At 46.1% G+C, this 21,680-nt stretch overlaps 10 protein-coding genes across 10 annotated transcripts, besides 42 other annotated features; all 10 read right to left on the minus strand.

Annotated features, from left to right (window-relative positions):
• Positions 1 to 14,256: part of a sequence feature (heterozygous, Esmeraldo-like haplotype) that runs on past the window's edge.
• Positions 20 to 42: a microsatellite.
• Positions 203 to 250: a sequence feature (A-rich).
• Positions 476 to 525: a sequence feature (A-rich).
• Positions 642 to 675: a microsatellite.
• Positions 772 to 852: a repeat region.
• Tc00.1047053506885.260 (hypothetical protein, conserved) lies at positions 884 to 1,504 on the minus strand (the record flags this gene model as incomplete). Its single annotated transcript, XM_816435.1, has 1 exon — positions 884 to 1,504. One exon carries the CDS (start codon positions 1,502 to 1,504, stop codon positions 884 to 886), a length of 621 nt encoding a protein of 206 aa, XP_821528.1.
• Positions 1,618 to 1,653: a sequence feature (AT_rich).
• Positions 1,678 to 1,705: a microsatellite.
• Positions 1,742 to 1,761: a microsatellite.
• Positions 1,882 to 1,907: a microsatellite.
• Positions 2,123 to 2,146: a microsatellite.
• Positions 2,276 to 2,306: a microsatellite.
• Positions 2,431 to 2,452: a microsatellite.
• On the minus strand, positions 2,583 to 4,553 carry Tc00.1047053506885.270 (tubulin tyrosine ligase, putative; the record flags this gene model as incomplete). The annotated part of the gene is made up of 1 exon (XM_816436.1): positions 2,583 to 4,553. The coding sequence occupies one exon, from the start codon at positions 4,551 to 4,553 to the stop codon at positions 2,583 to 2,585; it is 1,971 nt and encodes a 656-aa protein (XP_821529.1).
• Positions 4,897 to 4,924: a microsatellite.
• Positions 4,993 to 5,058: a microsatellite.
• Positions 5,149 to 5,188: a microsatellite.
• Positions 5,382 to 5,457: a microsatellite.
• Positions 5,772 to 5,840: a sequence feature (A-rich).
• Positions 5,865 to 5,897: a microsatellite.
• Positions 5,924 to 7,351, minus strand: Tc00.1047053506885.280 (NIMA-related kinase, putative; the record flags this gene model as incomplete). The annotated part of the gene is made up of 1 exon (XM_816437.1): positions 5,924 to 7,351. The coding sequence occupies one exon, from the start codon at positions 7,349 to 7,351 to the stop codon at positions 5,924 to 5,926; it is 1,428 nt and encodes a 475-aa protein (XP_821530.1).
• Positions 7,377 to 7,439: a sequence feature (A-rich).
• Positions 7,448 to 7,475: a microsatellite.
• Tc00.1047053506885.290 (DNA replication factor, putative) lies at positions 7,552 to 9,831 on the minus strand (the record flags this gene model as incomplete). Its single annotated transcript, XM_816438.1, has 1 exon — positions 7,552 to 9,831. The coding sequence occupies one exon, from the start codon at positions 9,829 to 9,831 to the stop codon at positions 7,552 to 7,554; it is 2,280 nt and encodes a 759-aa protein (XP_821531.1).
• Positions 9,830 to 9,863: a microsatellite.
• Positions 9,976 to 10,017: a sequence feature (AT_rich).
• Positions 10,208 to 10,242: a microsatellite.
• Positions 10,318 to 10,644, minus strand: Tc00.1047053506885.300 (hypothetical protein, conserved; the record flags this gene model as incomplete). The annotated part of the gene is made up of 1 exon (XM_816439.1): positions 10,318 to 10,644. The coding sequence occupies one exon, from the start codon at positions 10,642 to 10,644 to the stop codon at positions 10,318 to 10,320; it is 327 nt and encodes a 108-aa protein (XP_821532.1).
• Positions 10,751 to 10,808: a sequence feature (A-rich).
• Positions 11,808 to 11,847: a microsatellite.
• Positions 12,038 to 12,071: a sequence feature (AT_rich).
• Positions 12,173 to 12,198: a microsatellite.
• Positions 12,231 to 12,251: a microsatellite.
• Tc00.1047053506885.310 (meiotic recombination protein DMC1, putative) lies at positions 12,270 to 13,325 on the minus strand (the record flags this gene model as incomplete). Its single annotated transcript, XM_816440.1, has 1 exon — positions 12,270 to 13,325. The coding sequence occupies one exon, from the start codon at positions 13,323 to 13,325 to the stop codon at positions 12,270 to 12,272; it is 1,056 nt and encodes a 351-aa protein (XP_821533.1).
• Positions 13,427 to 13,452: a microsatellite.
• Positions 13,622 to 13,703: a sequence feature (AT_rich).
• On the minus strand, positions 13,710 to 14,768 carry Tc00.1047053506885.320 (hypothetical protein, conserved; the record flags this gene model as incomplete). The annotated part of the gene is made up of 1 exon (XM_816441.1): positions 13,710 to 14,768. One exon carries the CDS (start codon positions 14,766 to 14,768, stop codon positions 13,710 to 13,712), a length of 1,059 nt encoding a protein of 352 aa, XP_821534.1.
• Positions 14,257 to 15,418: a sequence feature (areas merged during assembly that could not be assigned to a particular haplotype. This can correspond to areas where the two haplotypes were merged or to regions with more than two copies in the genome that were merged during assembly.).
• Positions 15,005 to 15,039: a microsatellite.
• Positions 15,103 to 18,147, minus strand: Tc00.1047053506885.330 (hypothetical protein, conserved; the record flags this gene model as incomplete). Its single annotated transcript, XM_816442.1, has 1 exon — positions 15,103 to 18,147. The coding sequence occupies one exon, from the start codon at positions 18,145 to 18,147 to the stop codon at positions 15,103 to 15,105; it is 3,045 nt and encodes a 1,014-aa protein (XP_821535.1).
• Positions 15,419 to 21,680: part of a sequence feature (heterozygous, Esmeraldo-like haplotype) that runs on past the window's edge.
• Positions 18,232 to 18,321: a sequence feature (GA-rich).
• Positions 18,442 to 18,470: a sequence feature (AT_rich).
• Positions 18,712 to 18,760: a sequence feature (T-rich).
• Positions 18,927 to 19,979, minus strand: Tc00.1047053506885.340 (hypothetical protein, conserved; the record flags this gene model as incomplete). Its single annotated transcript, XM_816443.1, has 1 exon — positions 18,927 to 19,979. The coding sequence occupies one exon, from the start codon at positions 19,977 to 19,979 to the stop codon at positions 18,927 to 18,929; it is 1,053 nt and encodes a 350-aa protein (XP_821536.1).
• Positions 20,083 to 20,126: a microsatellite.
• Positions 20,233 to 20,290: a sequence feature (T-rich).
• Positions 20,382 to 20,430: a sequence feature (A-rich).
• On the minus strand, positions 20,534 to 21,286 carry Tc00.1047053506885.350 (proteasome alpha 1 subunit, putative; the record flags this gene model as incomplete). Its single annotated transcript, XM_816444.1, has 1 exon — positions 20,534 to 21,286. The coding sequence occupies one exon, from the start codon at positions 21,284 to 21,286 to the stop codon at positions 20,534 to 20,536; it is 753 nt and encodes a 250-aa protein (XP_821537.1).
• Positions 21,446 to 21,473: a microsatellite.
• Positions 21,610 to 21,632: a microsatellite.

A 21,680-nucleotide genomic window follows, 5' to 3' on the forward strand; every position in this document is an offset into this window, starting at 1 on the left:
TAAAGGCGCAAGAAAATTTAAAAAAAAAAAAAGAAAAAAAAAGACATTCAAACAGACCGACGGAAGGAAGAACAGGCGGAGAAGAAAAGAAAAAAAGAGAAAATCAACAAACTCATGACGGCGCACAAACAAACGCGTTATGCAATGCTTGGCTCGCGCCCTCTCACCCAGAGCACTCTTATTTTTTTTTGGTAGAACATTCAAAGAAGAAAAAAAAAGGGGTGAAAAAAAAAAAAAAAAAAGAAGAAAACCACAATGAAGAAAAGGTAAATAAAGAGAAGAACAACTCGCACTGTTTTTTTTTCTTTTGTTGTTGTTGTTGTTTTATTACGTATTCATTTCCATAGACCTTTGGAAAGAATAATTATTCCCCTTCTTCCTCATCGTCAATTCCTTCCCTTTTTTTTTTTTTTTTTGTGTGTGTGTGTGTGTTTGTGTTTCTTTTTATTAGTAATAATCCCCCACACCACCAGGGAGAAAAGAAAAAAAAAAAAAAAAGCAGAAAAGGATAAAGAGGGAAAAAAATGTGTGCTGAGAAATCAACTCCCTAAAACCCATACAAAGAGATACATTACAAGAGATGTGCACACAATAATAAGAGCAAAGGAAGGGGGGGAGGCAATTTCTCCTTTCCTCATAGGTATATATATATATATATACATGTGTATGTACATACCCCCTTTCTATTCCTTTTACCCATCATTTCTTGGAACGGAATTTAACGAACATTAAATTATTTCTTTTCTTGATGCAATTTTTTACTGAACATCCCTTTATTTTATTTTATTTTTCTTTTCTTCTTGCACATGGAGCTTCTCTCTTTTTTTCTTTCCTCCTTTTCCTTTTTCCTCCAAATTTTCGGTTACTTATTTGCACGCACTCATTAAGCTACCAATGACCATGTACGGGCATTACTAATATCTTTCTTCACAACAACGTGGACCCCATTACCTTTGGTATTTGCCGTCTGCTCCTCCTTCAAGTTGAACTTTAATCCCTTCTTATCCTTTCGGTTGTTGCTAAAGAACTGACCGAGTTTACGGCTCAACTCCTCATCCGTGTTCGCCTGTTGTGGTCGCTGCTGCGGCGGTGGCGACGGGTTCTTCCGTGGCTTCGATTGATTCACCACCTTCTGGAATCCCATCTCCTTGTCAATCAGCGCCTGCTCGGCGGCCGCGGAAGAGTATTTCATTGACGCCGCTTTGTTCTTCTCAGCTGCCACCTTACGCTGCATGTTCTCAAGCAGCACCGGTTGAACGACACGAATGTCGGCTCGCATGGATGTGGTGTGGTGTGCGACCTCCTGGGCAATAAGCGCCTCCATCTCGCGGTCAAGTCGGGTGTCGTCACGGCGAGGCACCTTCGGGGTCTTGCGCGGACGTGACTTGCGTTCTTTTGAAGCATTAAACGCAACAAGCTCCGACTTTTTGATGCTGTGGAACATAAAGTACACCACCAGCAGCCCTAGAAGGGCAACTCCAATGGCGACGAAGTAGTCGAGCATAAAAATGTATAATATCGATGAGTTGTTATTTTGCTGCGCCCGCACACAACGGGGGAGAAAAAGCAAACAAGAAGATCTTCCACCGTGGCAGGATGCAGACTCGGGCACACTAGTTAAAAATTAAAACTAAATAAAGAATAATAATTTAAGAAAAGAAGCAAAAAAAAAAAAAAAATAATAATAATAATAATAATAAAATAAATAAATAAATAAACGGATGCATACAAGTCCATAAGGAAAAAAAAAAAAAAAAAAAAGGTCTGCAAAAAAAACAACAACAAAACAATTTCTCATCATCACGTAGAAAAAGCACATACATCGGTGTGTTGATGAGAGGGAAAACTTGAAAGGGTGCGGATGCTGCTTCGCCCAGTCTTTAACAATAATAATAATAATAATAATATGTTGACAACCTACGGAGGCTCTTCTTCACCCGCCCACCACCAACCAAAGAAAATAAGGGAAAATATTCAAATAAATATCTACACGGACACGGAGTTTGCGAAACATCATCCAATCACGCTGGAGACCAGTTCCACACCTGCGTGGAGCCGAGTGAAAAAAACTGATAGAAAAACATAAGAACAAACAAAAAACACAAAACACACACACACACACAAAAAAAAAAAAAAAAAAAAAAAACAGCAGCAGCAGCAGCCTTCATTTAGAAGACCAAACAAAATTCCTCACTTTTTTCTTCCTCTTCTTCTTCCATCTCTCCCCCATATACACAAATACACAACTCTACTTCAAAATTAATACGAGGGAAGTATATATATACAGATAGATAGATAGATAGATATAGATATCACGAGGCATGGCTCCTCCACTTACAGGATTCAAATAATTGCCAAAAACATGTCCCGCAATTTGCTTCTCCTTTCATTTCCGTCTACATGATAAAAAAGTCTGTTCCGTCTTTTTTATATTATTATTATTATTATTATTGCCCCTGCTTCTTTTCTAATTCCTGTGATTTCCATTGATTTTTATAAGGTCCATCTTATTTTTCTTTTTCTGTTCTACGCTTATTTATCTTTTTCAGTCAAAGACGCGAATAAGTGCCCGGAGTGCTCCTTCAATTCCTTGCCTTTGCTTGCATTCTGACAGCTGAGGCAAGAAGATAATTATTTCGGAGAACACCATGAGTAAAGTAGGGCAAATATGTAAGGACATTCTCCGCTGTGGGAAAAATTCGGCGGAACCCCCCAGCGCATGCCAATTCCTCCTCCGCCTCAACCAAGAGAAGATATTCACTTGGGGAGAGAACAGAGTCGGAGTCCCTAGGATCGTTAAACCGGGAAAGCAAAGGCTTTCTAACCAGCTCTGCATCCCCGTGCGGATGCCGACCAAATCGATAGCAAATGTCGTGGCGATCTGAAGACGGCTCTCCAAAGTTTGGTGGCGTGTGCCCAGTAGCGTTGCGTTGATGTGGGATCACCCGGATAAGAGTCAGTAAGTGAGCCAACATGCGGGACTTGACAGCCTTATCAAGGGGTGTTCCCGTGGCCAACGAGGGCATAATGTTCACCTCAATAAGTCGCACATTGCATTGGTCATCTACCATTAAATCTAGGCCGTACAGCTCAAAACATCCTCGTCCTGTTTTATCGCTGCATTCCTTGCGAATTCTTTGGACAACATCATGTTCAATGCTAAGAAAGGTCTTAATAATAACATCTTCACAGCCACGTATGATTCTTTCCCATGCAAGCCCTCCGTCCCTATTATTTTTTATTAAGAAGTCTCTTAAATCGGATAGACACCACTTTATATCCAGAGGATCATCCGAGTGATACTCTTTGCCACGGCTTGCTCGGTTTAGCTCGGCCGTCTTGTTCACAGAATAGTTGGTCAAGTGAACATGAATATTCTCCAAGTCCTTGTCCATTCCAGGGTACTTTTGCGCGGCAAATCGCACCAAACCCTCATCAAAAAGAAAAATACGGAGCGGATCAAAGGCAGTCACGACGCAGTACAGTCGGAGGTCAAACTTTCTTCCATATATAAGCATGGGATTCCCCAGGTAGCGTTGGCACACCAATTGTTTTGTCCCTGTCGGCATGGGGGGCATTCCCCGAAAAAGATGGATACCACGTCCACAGCTAGAAGCACTGGGTTTCACTATCAAAATAAGCGGATCCTCACTGGTATCGGGTTGCCGTTTTACGTATTCCTCAAGTTCTTTCCACTGCCTGGGGATTAAAAATGATTTGGGAACAATATTAAAGGCATCGACTCCAAAATACCGTTGCATTTTATCAACATTCGTAGCTAAACTGTCTTTTCGACCAATGCCCCATGTTCCTGGGAAATGATTTACTTTCTGGTAAGGACCAAGATGAGACAATGTGTAATTGGTTGCCCGTTTTGCCCATATGACATTAAATAGCTCATTCGACGGCGTGTACCTCATACCCGCCGCCTCAAAGGCATCTATAACTACCTTGAATGCCACAGCACCAGGACCAAGCTTGTACAAACACATTCGATTAAGGTTATTTTTTTGTACGGTAAGAGCCTCCAATTTATAATGAGGCCGGTCACGACCATGATACGCGAGGTTTATCTGACGGGGACTTCGAATATCGCCGGCCTTTCCTCCTGCGCGGCTGCTGTGGCGTATGGGGAAAAAGAGGCTGGGGGCCGAGAACGGGTACAAGGGTTCTACTACGGTATAATGTATCTTCTCTGTTGCCACCCTATGTGTGCAAGCTCCTTCCTCACGAATTGTGGTGTCCGAGGATGTCTCTTCCACCGACGAGGCATTAGATAATCTATTGCCGTTCAGAGAACAGGACAATGGGGGCATTCGCGAAGGCCTCAATCGCCCTGTGGCTTGCACGACATACTTTGGGTTGGATGGATCCTCGTTGTTTATGTCCGGCACAAACTTGCCCACAACCAGACGTTGATGGCGGTGAAGAATGTACGTCGTGTCGGCAGTCATGACGTCCATGTCGTCACGTCCGTCACGCTGCAGGAATCCAAGAGACTGCGGGTAGAAGGTGGGAAGATTGTGCGGGGGCGGGAGAATCTTGCCTGCCATTTCCAAGAACAAAGAAAAAAAAACACACACACACACGCACGTTCGTCTCAGCACGGCCTAACCCTCGTTTCCCTCTAAAAGCAAAGAAATCACACAAACAACCACACACACACACGCAAAAAAAAAAAAAAAACCAGCAAAAGGAAATATAATAAAGGGCCAACAGCAACGGAGGTACGCAAAGGTGCCGCAAGCACCCAATCAATAAGAATGACAGCCAATACGCAGGCAACAACACAGGAATAAAAACAAATTATATACGCGCATCCTATTTTGTCAACTTAGTCCCAAATCCGTGCGCCTCTCAGCACATAAAGGCGTCGGCACTTCACGCATAAAGAGAAATAATAATAATAATAATAGTAATAATACCAGCATCTCCAATAAAAATAAAATAACAACACTAAAACTCGCACCCGTTATTCCTTTTCGTACACAAATATAAATATAAGTTTATAAATATGAATATATATATATATATATATATATATATATATATATATATTGCAGTGTATATCTCTCCATATATATTTATTTATTATGCGCTGCGTATTTACATCTGGAAGTTCCCACCCCACCGCCCCGCAAACGCGCCAAAAAAGAAAAAAAAAGAAAAAAAAAAAAAAAAAAGAAAACTGTTGTCATCCCTATATTCCTCTCCTTCTTCACATCACCGGAATTCACAAGCCAACAAAGGAGGAAAACAATCCTATTTGCTGAAGCCAAAAGAAAAAAAAAACGCGCGAGAAGCAACTCTTACTTGGCAAGAAGCATTAATTTTAGTGTAAACATCCATAAAAAAAGAAAAAAAGAAAAAGCGCATATAACTACATACATACATATAAATAAATAAATATATGTATTCGTATATATCTACAGGAATGTGTATATATGCATATATATAAGCAGAGCGCTTTCCCCGCCAGTTCATTTGCTCCTTGTTTCATTTTTCTTTCTCTCTTTCTGTTCCTCCCCCCTCCACTTGTGTTTCCCACCCCACGCAGATGCGCTGCAGTCGGATAGGAGCGTGCATCCCAAGAAATATGCGCAGCGCGACCGAAAACTAAAGCACAGAGAAGGGCAGCATGAATGAACGAAAAATGGGGGCTACAGTGACCGCAACGAGGCCTCCGGTAGTAATCACAAAATACCAAAGAGCGGCGTCAGCGACAAGAGGGTTGCCCCCCCATCGCTCCCACCGTCATTCAGCAGAGAAGCAAAAAAAACCGAAAACAACCTGGAAAAAAAAAAAAAAAAGTAAAAAAGGTAAAATAACAATAAAAATAATGGCGGAAATGATGGTGACAACAGAAAAAAAAAAAAAAAAAAAAAAAGAAAAAAAAACAGCATCAGAGCTTTACCTCGCAAATTTACATACCGCATGCTCTTTGGAAGTCAGAGATCCACTGATCACGCTCCTCTGCGGACTTTGCCATGGCAATGATCTTCTGACCATTGGTAAACCAAATAACCAGCTGATGCGGGTTGGAGCGGCAGTAGGCCTCTGGCACCGGGAATACATCATTAACGGTCTCCAGGCTGGCAGACTTTGGGGAGACACCGTCTTTTTCGGGGTTGTCCGTGAGAGAAATACGAAGTTGCCCATTCTTAATGGAAAAGTATCGTTTTTTCCACTTCATATCTGAACTGTACTTAAGGAGATATCCCTCACGCACCACGTCGTTACTTACAGCACCAGCTTGAATGGAATTTGGTGGGGGCGCTTTTGCCCGTGACTCTGCAAGTTGCCTGAGGATGCGCTCCTTGTCGTGCTTCTCAATGACCTCGGAGTTTCTCACAATCTCTTCAAATATATTGGCCACATATTTCATAAGTTCTGTGTGTAATAACTGTGTGGTGGTCGGGCGTAACGCAGGATCCTTTGAAAGCAAAGGCTCCATAACCGCCTTCATTCCATCCGATACGCCACACGGAAAAGGATCATAGTTACCATACAGCACTTGCTGCATAATTTCACGTTGGGAAGGACCTTTGAACGGACGGTGCAACGTCAAAAGCTCATACAGAATAACACCAAGTGACCACATGTCAGCCTTCTTGCTGTACCTTTTTCTCTCCCAAAGTTCCGGTGCAAGATAGTACGGGGTCCCACAAAAAGATGAGCCAACGTCTAGAGAAACAGAATCCGTATACTGCTTGGAAAAGCCAAAGTCACCCAGCTTGATAATACCCGTTGGCATCAAAAATATATTGGCACTTTTCAAATCTCGATGCATCATTTTCCTGCTGTGCACCTCGTCCAATGCCAGTACAATTTGGTAGAATAAAAGACCAGCTTCATGCTCCTTAAATGGCAGCCGCTCCTTAAGGCGCTGCTTGATTTGCTTATTGAGATCACCACCACTTCCGTATTCCATGATTAATAGCAGTTTGTCTTCAGATTTCAGGTCATCGTAGTGCTTGACAATTCCAAAGTGATCACAGGCAGCCAAGCAATGAACTTCGCTCCGCGCGTATGCCGCCTGCTTCTCGTCATTCAACATGATAAACTTTGCTACTACCTTTTGTTTATCAGACCCTCGAAGAGCAACAAACGCCGCCGTTGTTGCGTTACGTCCCACAATATGTTTCAAAATGTACAAATGTGCACGGGGATCATTCATGGCATCCTCAGGTACCTCTTCCCCCTCCGGAAGGTCAAGAACCTTCTTGACTGCATCAGGCCTGGCATCCTGGCAGTACTTCTCCATCTCCTCTTCCGATGTAAAGAGCACATTTGGAAAAAATTGTGCATAGTGCCGCAGCAACTGAGCGTCGTGGCTGTCGTTGTTCGGCATTTGCGATGATAATCGGCTATTCCATAAAAAAATGAACCAAAATAAAATAAAGAAAAAAGTAATAAGGAAAAAAGCAAATAAATAAAATCCAAAGAAACAAACACACACACATACACACACACACTTACGCAGAGAAATCACTCTCCGGCTCTGCACATCATTTCAAAATGGGACGCTGGGAAAAAAGTGCTCGGAGTTCGTCACGAACGAAACACAAGACTTTTCATGATTTCATCCACTTCACGACGTCTGCAACTCTTCTTAATGGGTGTTTGCGACATTGAACTGGGCGTGTACTGAACCACTGTTTGCACACTCGAAAACGGGGAAGATATCTCTGCTTCTAATCGCCGTGCGCTACGCAAAACAGCATCGCTTGGTAATGATACTTCCCTTCCACGCTTGCCACACCGCTGCGAAGGTAAAGACGTCTCCTCTGAAGGGAACTTCATTTTATCCAACCATGTTGCAGTCGCTGTGTCATCGGAGGAGTGATGGGCGTTGCCGCAATTTGAAAAAACATCCACGATTGCCCGAAGCACAGCACGTTGCCTCTGTACACCCTCCGGAGTTGGATCGAGAAAACACTCTTCCAGTGACTTGGAGTTCGTGTACACATCTGGGCCAAGGGATTCCAACGGACACTTCAAGCTGTGGGCGCTTTGTTCCATAAGGAATATCGCTAACGCCGCATCTTCTTCTGTACACACATTTTCCAGATGCAATTTTGCATGTGCCTGCGTGATTCGCACAAGGGACTCCAGTAGACGTATGGTGACTGGCACGCAATCAGCAAGAAGGGGTGACGCCCCTCGCCGATTTTGCAGATCGTAGTACGTCCTTATAAGTTCAGCTGCCTGATCGGAAAGCAAAGGACCATCGTTCTGGGCATAGTGAGAATGTACCCACCGCAAATAACGACTGATATCCTCCTGTGAAAGAACAGATGATGGTTGCTTTCCGGCCTGAGAGCAGGTGAGAATGTGAGTGGCAACACGACTGTCCACCTCCATCGAAGGCTTATCCCAGAGCAAGAAAATAAAATCAAAACGACTGAGCAACGGACCACCGACACCAATTTCCGTTCCTCCATGCCGTGTCGGAGGCGGATTACACGCTGAAATGACCGAACAAGACGTCCTAAGTTTTGTCACCATCCCTGCCTTGGCCACTGAAATTGTTTGTTGTTCCATGGCCTCATGCAGAGAAGCCCTATCGGCCGAAGATACGGTTCTTAGTTCGTCAATAACACAAATGCCACCGTCACTAAGTACCAAGGCACCTGGCTCCAAAACCCATTCGCCGTTTTCCTTTGCCGCCGCCACTGTCAAGCCAGCAGAGGTGCTCCCAGTCCCGGTGGTGGAGGTGCTCCGCGGCGCAATCAGGGCGGCAAATCGTAGCAGCTGAGATTTCCCGGTTGAAGGATCCCCCACAAGAAGACAATGAATTGTAGAACGTATGTGCATACGTGCCTTACCAGTTGTGGACGTCCCTCCTACTACCGCAAGAAGTAAAGCCATGCGTGGGGCAAACAACCCAAAAAGATGTGGGCACACAGAAGTTACCAATGCAGTACTCCTACGAAGTTTATCTTTGCAGAAGGAATAAAAAAAAGATTCGGGACTGAAAGCCGATCCTTCCATCGAACCAACCGCTTTACGCCGTGGTACTGCGGCCATGCTGCCAGAACCCCCCTCACGGTAGGATTCCACCGAATTGATGTTAAGGGCCCATACAGTGGGTTCAATAATCGGCCGACTGTTGGGGTACAAGGCACGCCATTTGGGAAATGAGATGCCAATTACCTCGACAAACTGACCCACAGTGCACTTCATCGTCAGTTCATCTTCAAGGTTTACAAGGAGTGTGCGAGGAAGCCGACCCGAGAGACTGGAGCGCTGCTGCAGGCGACACTCCGCGTAATCCATCCAAACCTGGCCAACTGGTTTAAGTTCCCCGCCCCCACACTCCTTACGTCCACAACGCCCTTTTGGCTTTGAGCCACGATCAAAGGGACTGGACGCCATCTCAACTGTCTCTCCACACTTAGCACATTTCAGTTTATGAACAAATGGCACCACTCGCTTGGCATTCATCCGCACTATTGTTCCACAGAGACTGACAAGCACCCCGCGGGAGGATGGCATGGACGGTGGCGGCGCGCCCACCGTGGGCAGATGCGTTAGCCTCGGTGAAAGGTCAGCCGGATTGAGGGACCGACCAGCGCTTTTGCACATCTCCGCACACACTTGCCGTAGGGCGTCTATTAGCGTCATTGTTTGACAAAAAAGAAGATCACCCAGTTCTGGAAACACGGCAAGGAGCTGCATGCAGTCGATCTCTTGCGTCCAAAGAGAGCGCGTCGTAAGAGACTCCGTCGACGATGCCGGGGTTAGGCATTGTGGGGGCTTGCAGCAGTCGAGAAAAAAGGGACGAAGCTTCTGCAGAAGCTTCTCCCCCACCAAGGCCTCACCCGTCATATATATATATATATTATATAGATGTATGTATAGGACGGTCCAAATGTCAGTACCTACGGGTTGCAAAAAATGAACTCCTCACCCCGTGTCTGGTGGTCACACCCACCCGACACAACAACAGCAATAAAAAGAAGCAAGAAATTGAAAAAATAAAAAGTAAAAAAATAAAGTATAAACTTTTTAATACCTTCAAGAAAAATAAAAGAGACAAATGAGGCTATGTCAAGAGAACCCGTATCTCAACAATTAAGCAAAATCCAAGCGCACGCACACAGAGAGAAAAAGGAAATCCGTAGCGAAACAAAAGCCATTTTGCCCCTCATCGCCACTACCTTCGTTTAATTTCCATTGTCTTTATTTTTATCCCCGGTCTCGATGTATGTGTGTGTGTGTATTTGTGAGTGAGTGTGTTGGATTACTTTCCTTCGCATATGTGTGTTTTTTGTCCCCATCAGAGTAATAAAATGTATACGCAAAGCACAATTCTCATGGTCGAGCAAGGTGTTGGAAGTACTTTTCCCAGTCTTCATTTTGACTCTCTTCGTACAACGACACCAACTGTTCGTTCCTGATCTCCTCCTCAATACTAAGAAGGAGGTCCAACACGGCGGGATCGCCCACATCGCAATGAAATTCTCTGCCAATAAATTCGTAGGCGTCCTTTTCTGGATCGCCACCTTCAGTCGACTGTGCACGGCAACTGTCTAGCTCTGCATGCCGCAACTGACTTCTTCGTGCCTCGTTACGCTGCAGCATCCGTTGCTTTATCTCAAGCCGCTTGGAATGCAGCAACTTGACGCTTGTTTGGCGCATTGACTGCCGGTGCTACTGCATTGACAGTCTTTTATACACGGGGAGAAAATTCCACCCTCTCCTCATTATTAAAGCGTGTAAGAAAGCATGCAATGAGCGGGGAGATAAAAACAAAAAGAAACAAAAATAAAATAAAACCAACAACAACAAAAAAAAAAAAAAAAGATAACAATGATGATGGGAGTATGACAAAATACAAAACCTCACAGGGGTGCTTTTCCTTTTCGACTTCCCTCCTCTGTCTCGATGGCACTCAATCACATTAACGGAGAATAGAAAAAAAAAAGCAAAAATGCAGGAAAATTTTGTTTACATTATAAATATTTTTTTTCTTCCACGTGCAGGGAACCAAATAAATGGTCCTTTGGTTCAGCCCCGCCCTTGCGGCGAACACACAAAGTCTGGCGCAGCGGGATGCTACCAAAGAGACTGTCTTCCGTGTGTTTTGCCTGTCGTTTGACGGGGCAAATTGCCCGAGCGCGAGCCCGAGACAGTTTCTGGTGGATGTCGCCGTAAACCTCGCCAGCGTGACCGTATGGGCTCTCCTGCAGACCCAATGCCCCATGAACATAATTCATCCGGCAACTACGGTATAGTTTTGCCCTGTCCAGAACGGATTGTTTCACCAGGTTTTCAGTGACTCGTTCCCTCGGCCAATTGGAGAAAATGGCGGACGTGGCGTCAATTTTGCACCGAGCACAACTTGAAAGCGTAGACGCCAACTTTCCCCCAGCCCATGGGGCGTCTTTTAGACTGGCATAATCTTTTATTTCCTCCGCCAAAATACGGTTGCGGTCGTGCCAGAGACAATCCGCGGCGACAAAGTACGAGCCGTCGTTTGATGCGATGATATTCGGCCCGCCCCTCCACGTTTCCCGAAATGCCGGAAGTATCCGTCGCTGCGGGTCTTCGCACACCTCAACGGCTGATGAGTGCAAGCATGTAGTATTCCCTACGGAGCCAGTTGCGTCATCGCGCTGGTCGGCAACGTAACGCCTCACGGTCTCAATCGCCTTTGGAATAGAAAGCGGCATCGCCCCGGGGAGTAGAGATGTCTCCTTATATATCCCACTGCCTCGTTGCTGCTGGTGGAAGCCGCTACTCCAAGACGAGAACAGTCGCCCACACTCACTTGGTTGCAAACACACACACAAAAAAAAAAAAATAATAATAATAATAACAATAATAATAGTAATAATAATATATGCAGATGTACGCAATATAAACAATGGCAACCCAACCCAGCCAATCCGAAGGCCAAAGGCACATAATAACCAGCAGGAAATAAATTCCCTTCATAAAAAAATAAAAAACAAACATACAGACAACAATAACAAATAAAAAGGAAGATTCACCCACCTACCCTTCCTTTTTATTCATTTCTCCCTATCCCAATAAATAATAAGTAATAATAATTTAAAAAAATACCCAAATACACATAAAGAAAATGATGGCTGCGTGCGTATTCATATTTGAAAACAAAAAAATCTGTTCAAAAAACAAGTTTTGCACTTTGAAGTGGCAATAGAAAAAAAAAAAAAAAAAGAAATAAAAGGTAAGGGTATTCTGAAAGAAAAAAATAAATAAATAATAATAATAATAATAATCTTGGTGCTGACTCCAAACTACTCACGTGCATCAACGATGCCCTGTTCGGAGATACTGAAGACACACTCCACCTCCGGCAGGGACGGACTGTCATAGATCTTGCAAACACGCTGATCGCCTCGGCCCTTGCGGAGCGACAATCGTGTCGTGGAGGCGTGTGCAAGAATGTGCCCACCGACTGGCTTTTTCGGATCGGCAACAAACATCGATGCACCACCAGGGTCTGCCACAACCTGATTTGTAATGTACACCGCCACATTGAACTCTTCAGCTAGTTTTATCAAATGACTCATCATTTTTGCGAGCTTCTGCTGTCGTTCCGCCAGCTCACCTCGACCTGAAAAGTCAACCCGAAACAGAGCAGTAATGCTGTCCACCACAAGTAAGCCAAACTGATCCTCTGCCATCTTTGCGGCCACCATGGAGAGCAAATGCATCTGATGCTCATGTGTGTACGCCCGTGCCACAAGAATGTTATTAAGTACTGCGTCCGCATCAAGACCAAATCGAGCTGCAATAGGCTTAATGCGTTCGGGACGGAAAGTGGATTCTGTGTCCACATATATCACCTTCCCATTGCCCCCGCCCATGGAAGTGGGCAATTGACAGGTCACGCAGAGCGTGTGTGCAATCTGTGTTTTTCCCGTGCGAAATTCACCAAAGGCCTCTGTAATTGACATACTCTCAATACCTCCCCCTAATAATTGATCGAGAGCAGTACTTCCAGTTGTCATGCGTGTCACCTTGCCACGCTGCTGCAGGTACGTGACCCCATTCGTAAACCCACAGTCGAAGAGCTTTCGTGCCGCCTCAATGATTTTTTCCACTTTGGCGTCCGAAAGGCCTTTGATAAGCGCCAAGTCTTTTCGGCACTGCATGTGGATCCCCGCAACTGTAAAAATGCCTGCCTGCCGCAATTTCGCAATGTCTGCGGTGGCAACGCCTTGCTCTGTAAGGCGATCAACCTCCATGATCACGTGGGCCGCATCTTCCTGAAATGACGTCGTATCCGAGCAGTGTGCGGCATCCTTTGCGGTGTCACTCTTGTTTGAACGTGTGCCTGCGTGCTGCATCTTCTCTTTTTCGCCGTATGTTTTGGCCACGGCTCTGTTTGCGTGCTGTATGCAATGTGCTCTCAAACTGCGCAGCACGCCAAAGAAACACAAATAGAGGAAACAACAACAACAACAACAACAACAAAATATTCAAATGTCCAGATTTTAAAAAGCACAAATAATGCACGTAAACTCAACCTTTTTGCCCCACATACATATAATATGTATGGGAGAAAAAAAAAAAAAAGGTGAAGCGAGGGGTAAAATGAAAATGCTTACACACGCCATTCACATTTCTCAATTTCATTAGATGCATTTAATTTTAAAAATATATAAATATAAGAGTAAAAAAAAAATTTTTACTAAAAACAAAATTTTTCCTTTTTTTTTTTTTTTCTTCCCTCAAATGCCCCGTTGGGCGATCGTGTAAATGAGTTCACAAAACTTCTGCATATAGGTGTCTACAAAAAGAGGCATGTACGGATGACGGGTAAGACGTGAAAGATTCATTCGAATACCTGTGAAGGCAACCCTTGTGTTGTTGTCAATGAGATACAGATTCTTCACGTACTGAATGTAGACAAGAGTGAAAATAGCCCCACCCGAAAACATGACGGTGAACAGCATGATAGCCTCCAGGGTTGCAGCATAGTTTGCAACCATGGATTGATTGGCTAAAACCCTCTGCAAATACGGTGCACAGAGACGATGCAGGAATGGTGAAATGTTCGATAACGTCGGTAGATTCGAAGCAAGACTTACCGCACTGTATATACCCAGTGCACTCACCAACAGCATCTGGGGCTCCACGGCACCGATTAATGCAATGCCGCAGAGCAATAACTCTAGTGTGCAACGGTGATCACTCCATTTCAAAAGAACTTCTTTAGAGGCCTTAAGGAGGCCTTGCTTGCGCGCTATCATGGCTTGCTGCACGACGGCTGCAGTCATCAAAAAATTCCACGTCTTCTTGGCTAGCGCGGGCATAAAAAATAAAAAGAACATCGTCAGCAGTGCAAGTGTCACAACGACAACATCGAGGCACACTCCCAGTTTCCCGGTTGAGCAGAGCGGAGGTACAACCCCACCGCTGCCAAAAGACTGTTGCAGCAGCCTTAGCAGTGTCTGCCGGCTCTCTTCGAGACTTGGATTACCAGGCGACAATACTGCCGCCCGCTCATACTCCATGGCGGCCTCGGGCAGTCGGTTCAGAGCCCATAGTGCCGCACCTACTCGTGTGTGCGCCTTAAAGTTGTCACGGACGCTCAAAGACCGTCTCGCGTAGGCGATGGCGTCGTCATATTTTTTCAGTGAGTGACTGGCTGCCGCGGCATTGTTAAGGAGATCAACATTCTCCGCATCCAATGCAAGGGCTTGTTCGTAAAACGCCAATGCCTCCTGATATCGCCCAGCCGAGAACGCGGCATTCCCTGATTGCCTCAGTTCCTCTACTGTAGACATGATTCACTCTTTCCGTCACTCTCCTCGCTCTTGTTGCGGGTGGTTTTCCTAATAATGTTTAATTTAGCCTATTGCCTTACTTTTACACGCGTAAGTGCAAAAATCGAGGAAAACAATAAAAAGGAATTAAAACCCAAACTCCCACTAGAAAGGCGTGAGAGGTCCTGAAGCCAAGAGCAGCCAAATCACACATGCAAACAGGCAAGAACCAAAGTAATTATAAATACAACAACAATAAACAAAAAAAAAGTAGAAAGAAAAAAAAAAAAAAGGTCCAAATGTCTTGATAAATATGACGCGTAGGTGCTTGAATCAATTTTTAAACAGAGATTTGTTACTGCTGCGTTGCTCGCCTTTCTGGTCGATCTCGGTTTTCTCGCATCCCCTGCTGCAGCCGCGGTGCCTTGTCAGCTGGAGAGCCGGGCTCGACAAGCGGCCGTCGTCCAAAGACCTTGTTATAATTCTCCTCGCGATTGATAAGCTCCAGTTTATACATCTTTATATCGTGTATCGCTTTTTCCAGCGCCTGATCCTTCTGCTTTATTTCCCTCATAAGACGGTTAATCATCGCGACATCTTCTTCTCTTGACTCGCGGTACTCATAACGATACCGCAGTTCATCGAGTGCCGCCTGCAACTTCCGTATGACATCGTTTTGTGTCGTTCGCTCCTCATCGTGTTGCCCCATGAGATCATCAATGATCGTCTTGTGGTTAGTTGATATTTCTTTCAGCTGATTCTCCGTGTCGCGGCGCCGGCTCTCCTTTTCATCTTCAAAATCGCGCCGCATCGCCTCCAACGTGGCGGTAAACTCACGATGCGCCGCCTCCTTGCTACTTTTCTCCCGTTCGAGCTCCTCCGTGCGTTTCCGAATATCGTGCACAGATGCGTCTAGCTTGAGGTTTAGACTCTTCACCTCCTCCTGGAGGTCGGCGCACTTCTGCCGCGCGGCCGCGATCACTCCATCGGCTCGCAGTTGCACTGCATTACGTTCTGCTGTCAAACTGGCACGGAGCTCAGCCAAAGCGGCCTGCGTCTTCTGCAAAAACTTCTCCTCCATACTCGAGACATAATCTCGGTGCAGCGCTTCCACCTCCTTCATCGATCGGGATGACGCCTCTTCCAGCCGCTCCAACGCCTGACGAGCGTCACACTCACGGCCCTTCCACAGACGCATCTCCTTCTCAAGCTGGGCATACTCCTCACGCAAGCCATGAAGCTCATCATTGGACTTTTGGAGCTCCTCTTGTAGGAGTTCATAATCGGCGGTAAACTTTGCAATGTACTGCCTCTGTGACTGTATCTCATCATAGAATCGAGTTGCATGCTCCTTTGCGCTTTGCCGCATAGCGTCCAGTTGATCCTTCGCCCGCTGCAGTTCCCCCTCACTTCGCTGCAACTGCTTAGCAAACTCTTTTCTCTCGCTATGCGATTCTTTACGTTCTGCCTCCTTTTGTAGCTTAGCCGCCTCCATGAGGTTGCGAATCTGCTCTTGGTGTCTCGCCTCTAGTTGTGCGTTGGCTGAATTGTTCAACTCCGTAAGATGACGCAGCCTGTTATTATGCTCTTCACGAAGTTGTCGCAAACGGCTCTCGTACTCTTCTGCTTGTGCCCTAATTTTGCTTTCCCAGTTCCGTTCGCTCGATTCCGCATCGGCCTGGAGCTTATTGCGAAGGGAAGCAATCTCCGCCTCAAGCGCATCTCTCTTTCCAATTTGCACTTCCCGCTCGGCATTCATACTGGCGTTCATACGTGCCTCCATCTCCGCTATTCGCCGCGCATGGTCACCCCTCATTGCCTCACATTTCGCTGCCAATTCATTTTTCTGTTTGACAACCACCCGAATTTCATTCTTTGCGGCATTTAACTCCTCTTCGAGTTTGACAACGGTTTCCCGCAGCTGCGCGACGGTGACGCGTAGGTCTCCCCCGACACTATCAGCACTTGACAACTGACCACGAAGATCCAAAAGAACCTTTTCATGCTCACGTGTCAGGTTTTCTATTTGCTGATCGTGCTGCTCCTGCTGCCGTCGCAACTCCTGTGTGTGGTGACTAATCAGCTCCTCCTTTTCACGCCGAAGTTGGGTCACGAACACGTCATTCGACTTCTGCGACGCCAAATGGATGTCGAAAAGAGCATTTTCATGTTTTGCTTGAAGCGCGTTAATTTCTTCCTGATGTTTCTTAACAAGTTCGGAGGCATTTTGTCCTAACTCGTCACAGCGTTCCTCCAGTAATCGTTCCGCCCGATTTCTTCGCTCAATTTCTTGCTCCGCCGCCTTCTTCGCCTCCTCCAGCTCCAGCACGCGACGGTCGAGTGCTTCGACCCGACTCAACAACTGCTGGTTTTCCTTCTCTGCATCATTGAGGTCATGCAAAAGATGGCTTTGTTGAGTTTCCAGCAGACTCTTTTGGTTTTCTAAGTCTGTTATGTCGGCAGAAGCCTTGGTGAGCCCCGTCGTTTTCTCGCTCAGTGCTCGCTCCAGTTTGTCACGCTCCTCTTGCACTTCCTTTAGATGCGTCCTCAACAGTTCCGCGTCCTGCCGCAGTGTCGCCTCAACGTCACGCGACACACCCAATGAATTACTCTCGGCATCAAGACGACGATGTAACGTGTCACACTCCTGCTGAAGCCTGCTTACCTCCGCTTCGCGACACCGACAGTCCTCCTTCCACCGCGACAACTCCGCAGACGTACTTGTGGCAACATTATTGGAATCATGCAATTTTTGCTCCCATTTTTGCAATTCCTCTGCATGGGCCGCGGCGGCAGCATCAAGCTGCGACTGCAGCAGCTGCAGCTTTTCTTCCAATGTGTCTCTAGCATCCATTTGCTCAGCCAACATCGCCTTGTACCGCTCGTTATATTCCCGTACCAAGTTTGAAATCTCCTGCTCCTTTGATGCTCTTAGCCTCGCTGTTTCCTCGTCCTTTGCCGCGCACAACGCCGCCGTTTCCGCTTCTTTTGCCGCGGATTTCTTGGCTGCCTCCTCCAGTGCCTTTCCCCTCACCTCTGCGATCACCTCCTCAAATCTTTTCTTGCTGGCAGAAAGTTCATCCACCATGGAGGCAGATTTCCGTGCGTATGCATCCTTTGCCTCCTGAAGCTCCACCATGTACCCACGCTTCATTGCCTCAACCGCACCATTGCGTTTTTCCTCTTCCTCACGAAAAGCCTTCCGCAACCCCTCCACACGAAGTTCTGCTTCGCTGCAGACTGTACGCAGCTCCTCCTCGTGTCTCCGGCGCATCTCAGCATTCCTCGCATCGTAGTCTTCATTCTGCGTATTCAGTTGGTAAATGACTTTTGTCAGCTGAGCAATCTTCTTGCACATTTTGTAGTGGGTGTCCCCACCACCGCTATGCCTGCGGTTCATTGCTCCGTGTGTGTGAATTGCTGCAATGAGAAACAAATAAACAGAAAACCCCTATAGGAAGTACTGTTAGGGAAATAACTAAGGAGACAGAAAGAAAGAGAAAGAAAGAGAAAAAGAGAAGCAACCAAAAAAATAAAAAGACAAACAACCCCCAAAAAGGGAGAAAAATAAAAAAGGTCCTTCATCTCACCCCATCCTCATAGTTGTTTCTTCTCTCCGCCTTTCCCACAGTCAAATACAAAAGTTGTAAGAAGGAAAAAGCCATTCGAATTTCTTATCGGTAATTCAGACGTCTATTTATAATTATTAAAAAAAAAAAAAAACACCGCACCCCGTCCAATGAAAGGAACTTGTTTAGTCCGGCACACCTCCTCATTTCTTCACAATCCCACCACCCTCACAGCAGGGCGCTTGTATGAAGAAATAAATACATAAAAATATCCCCTCCATTATTCTCCCTCAGGGACACTCCTGATGATGTTTTGTTTTGTTTTTTGGTTTTTGGTTTTTGCCCCCTCCCCTAATTACCTTTTTTAAAAGGAGAATTTCCCTCCCAATAAAAAATTTTTTTTTGTTGTTACTTTTTTTTCTCCTCTTTTTTTTTGTTGTTGTTAGCGTTACAGAAGCTCCTCCTCCATATGTGAATGCAGGGGGGGGGCAGTGTTCTGCGGACGGCACCTCGTCCCACCCAATCTCCAGCGCATGGGCACTGTTCTCTCTCCTGTGACTCACAAATTTGCGGCTACTGTCTGATAGCGGGGTGCAAAGAAATGTCGGGGCTACGCGGTGAAGACAAGTCCATGCTTTAACGCACCGGAGCGGATGTTGTAATGGACATTGTACCGGCAGTGCATTTGATTCAACCCAATGCGCTCACCACCAAAGGGCAACCCCACGGCTGCTTTTACTACGGAAAACCCGCTAAGCACAGCACTCATCGAACTCCCACCGATAAACTGCTTCTTCAAGCCAAAGCTCAGCTGGCTCGTCATATCTTGATCCTTCTGGGTGTGGTCAAGCTGCATCGCAAACTCGGCGTCGTGAGCCCAGTCTTTTTTTGTGATTGCCAGCTTCCATTCGCCTTTACTTGGAGTCCAGTCCCCAGACAAAGATCCCTTCTTCAATGAGTTTACGGCAGTGAACCCGTGAGAAAGAGACGTCCCTTTTGTCATGGGATCCCACGATAAACTGGATCCCACATGCAACCCCCGTATAATCCGTTGAGCGTGACTCAGTGTAAAAGATTGATTCTTAACGTACTGCACCGCTGTGCAGCCGCCCTGCACCCACGGGTACTGAAGCATACCAACCACTGTACCCTGAGTCATACCTTGTTGCCGCTGAGCCATACATTGGGCAAGGAGTAATGCCCCTGTACTGCTCACACGCTGGTACATTAGACTCCAGCGACTCAATGTGTTGTATGAAGCCGCTACAATATCGGAAAAACCATTCATTTGAAAAGACACTTCCCAGTGTGACATTTGAGGGGAAAGAAGGACACACTTAGAGGAAATCATCACGTTTTGTGCGTTACGAGCCACATTCAGCGTAAGTCCTTCGTTTATTTCTCCAAAATTGCCCTCCATCAAGAGTCGCTGCGCACCACGAAACATAGATTCATAGCTGACCAATTTGGCCGGAGATGTTGGGCCTTCCTTGGCGCTAGCGGCCAACTTCCTTCGAAATTTCTCCTCGCGTTGCGAGGCAGCCTCTGCAGGTGAGGGCTCGAGTGGGGTCTCAGGGTCCACGTCTAGTAACTTCCTCCTTACTGCTTTTTCCGGCGCGGCGGACACTTCCTCAGACTTCCCTCGAAGCCATTCCATCAACATCTTGAAACGGCAGCGGAAAGTTTGATAGTTTGGCGGAACCCACCGGACCTCCTTACGTGTGTGTTATTTAGAGACTACAATAACGCCAAACAGCAGAGAAGGCAAGAAAACAAAACAAAACAAAAAAATTAATAAATAAAAACAGAAGAGAGATGCGTGCGTGTACACATATATTCAAGGACACATGGGTGCATCCAGTCGCGTTCCGGCATGTACTGCGAGGTGTAAAATCGGCCATGCAGTACTCTCCCAGTTTTTGCTTTCTTTTTCATTTTCTTTTTTTTTTTTATTCCTTCTCGTTTCTTCTTCTTCCGGTTTTTGGCCTAAAAAAATTTTTTTTTCCTTGTTTTTCTGAGGTGTGTCCCTGCGTGTGTGCTTTCTTCTTCATTCAAAGGGAACACCAAAAAAAAAAAAACAAGATACAACGCAACAGAAAAAAAAAAAAAAAAAATTCTGCTGCTCCTTCTACAAGTAACGCAAAGTGCACGTGATGTCTTTACGCTCTCTGTCCACTGTGCACTCTCCGGGTCTCGCAACAAAACAAACATCCCACATCAGTCTGCCTCTGCAAGTGCAGTCAGCCATTCCTCCACATCTTCATCGGGGACCCGACGAAAACAGTGATCCTCCACGCTGCAACGTCCCACCTCCACATCGGTCGCCTTTAGAGAGGCACCAAGGGCACTCTGAAGGGCTGCGAGAGCGATCATGGCGGCATCCTTTTGAGAGAGTGTTTGAAACGGAGCATTTTTCTGCTTCTTCTCCAGGAATGCATTCGCCTCAATCTGTTTTTTGCCAATGGCACATGCGTGGTAACTGCCGCACCACCCTGCCGGATCTACGCAGTAAATTTGCGGAACCCACGAACCATCCGCGTCATTCTGCTCCATCCCAAGAAATGTCATGACAACTCCCATCAGCCGCAACCCAGCGTGCTGCGTCCTCACCTGCGCCATATCCGCCACACGCTTGGCGAGCACGCTAACGGGAATCGGGGAACCGTAGCGGTACTTGTATTCAGATGCTTCCTGACGGGCCTTTTGCACCAACGACTTCCCGTCTGGAGCCCGTCCCGTGATGCACGTCCCGATGTCTTTATTGATGTTGTGGAGAGAAGTAATGGTATCGGGGCGCATCAGTCGGTCCGGCACATTGTGCTGCGTAAAGACCAAAACGGCATCCTTGCAACGTATTGCTACCGTGAGCAGGCCCGCGTACGTGACGGCCTTAAAGGCGTACTCCACCTGGTATAGAGACCCCTCGGGGCTAAAAACTGTAATGTATTTGTCAAATCCCGTGCGACTCATCTGCTTCCTTTTCTTCTTTTCAGACTTCTTCTCGCTGACTCGCGGTGACCGATGAGTGAATAAATGGAGTAAATAAATAAATACAAGTGTACCTGTATGTATGGATGTACTACTGTTTGTGTCTTTTTCTTGTTGCTGCTAGTCTGCCTCAAAACTCTGAAAAAAAAAAAAAAAAAAAAAAAAAAAACAGCCCGCAAGAAGAAGTGGAGAGTATTTGACATGGACGGCAGACGCACGCAAGGTCTTAAAACCCGCAGCGAGCAGAAAGGGGAGAAAGGGGGAGGCGGACTTGCGTGCACATACACAGAACTAATTTATGCAGTAAAAAAAAAAAAAAAAAAAAAAAGAGGTCCATCACATTCAGGCAACACTCAAATAAAGGCCGGCAATCACG

The sequence above is a fragment of the Trypanosoma cruzi genome, genomic scaffold (assembly GCF_000209065.1).
Source record: "Trypanosoma cruzi strain CL Brener 1047053516783 genomic scaffold, whole genome shotgun sequence".
Classification (NCBI taxonomy): Eukaryota; Euglenozoa; class Kinetoplastea; order Trypanosomatida; family Trypanosomatidae; genus Trypanosoma; species Trypanosoma cruzi.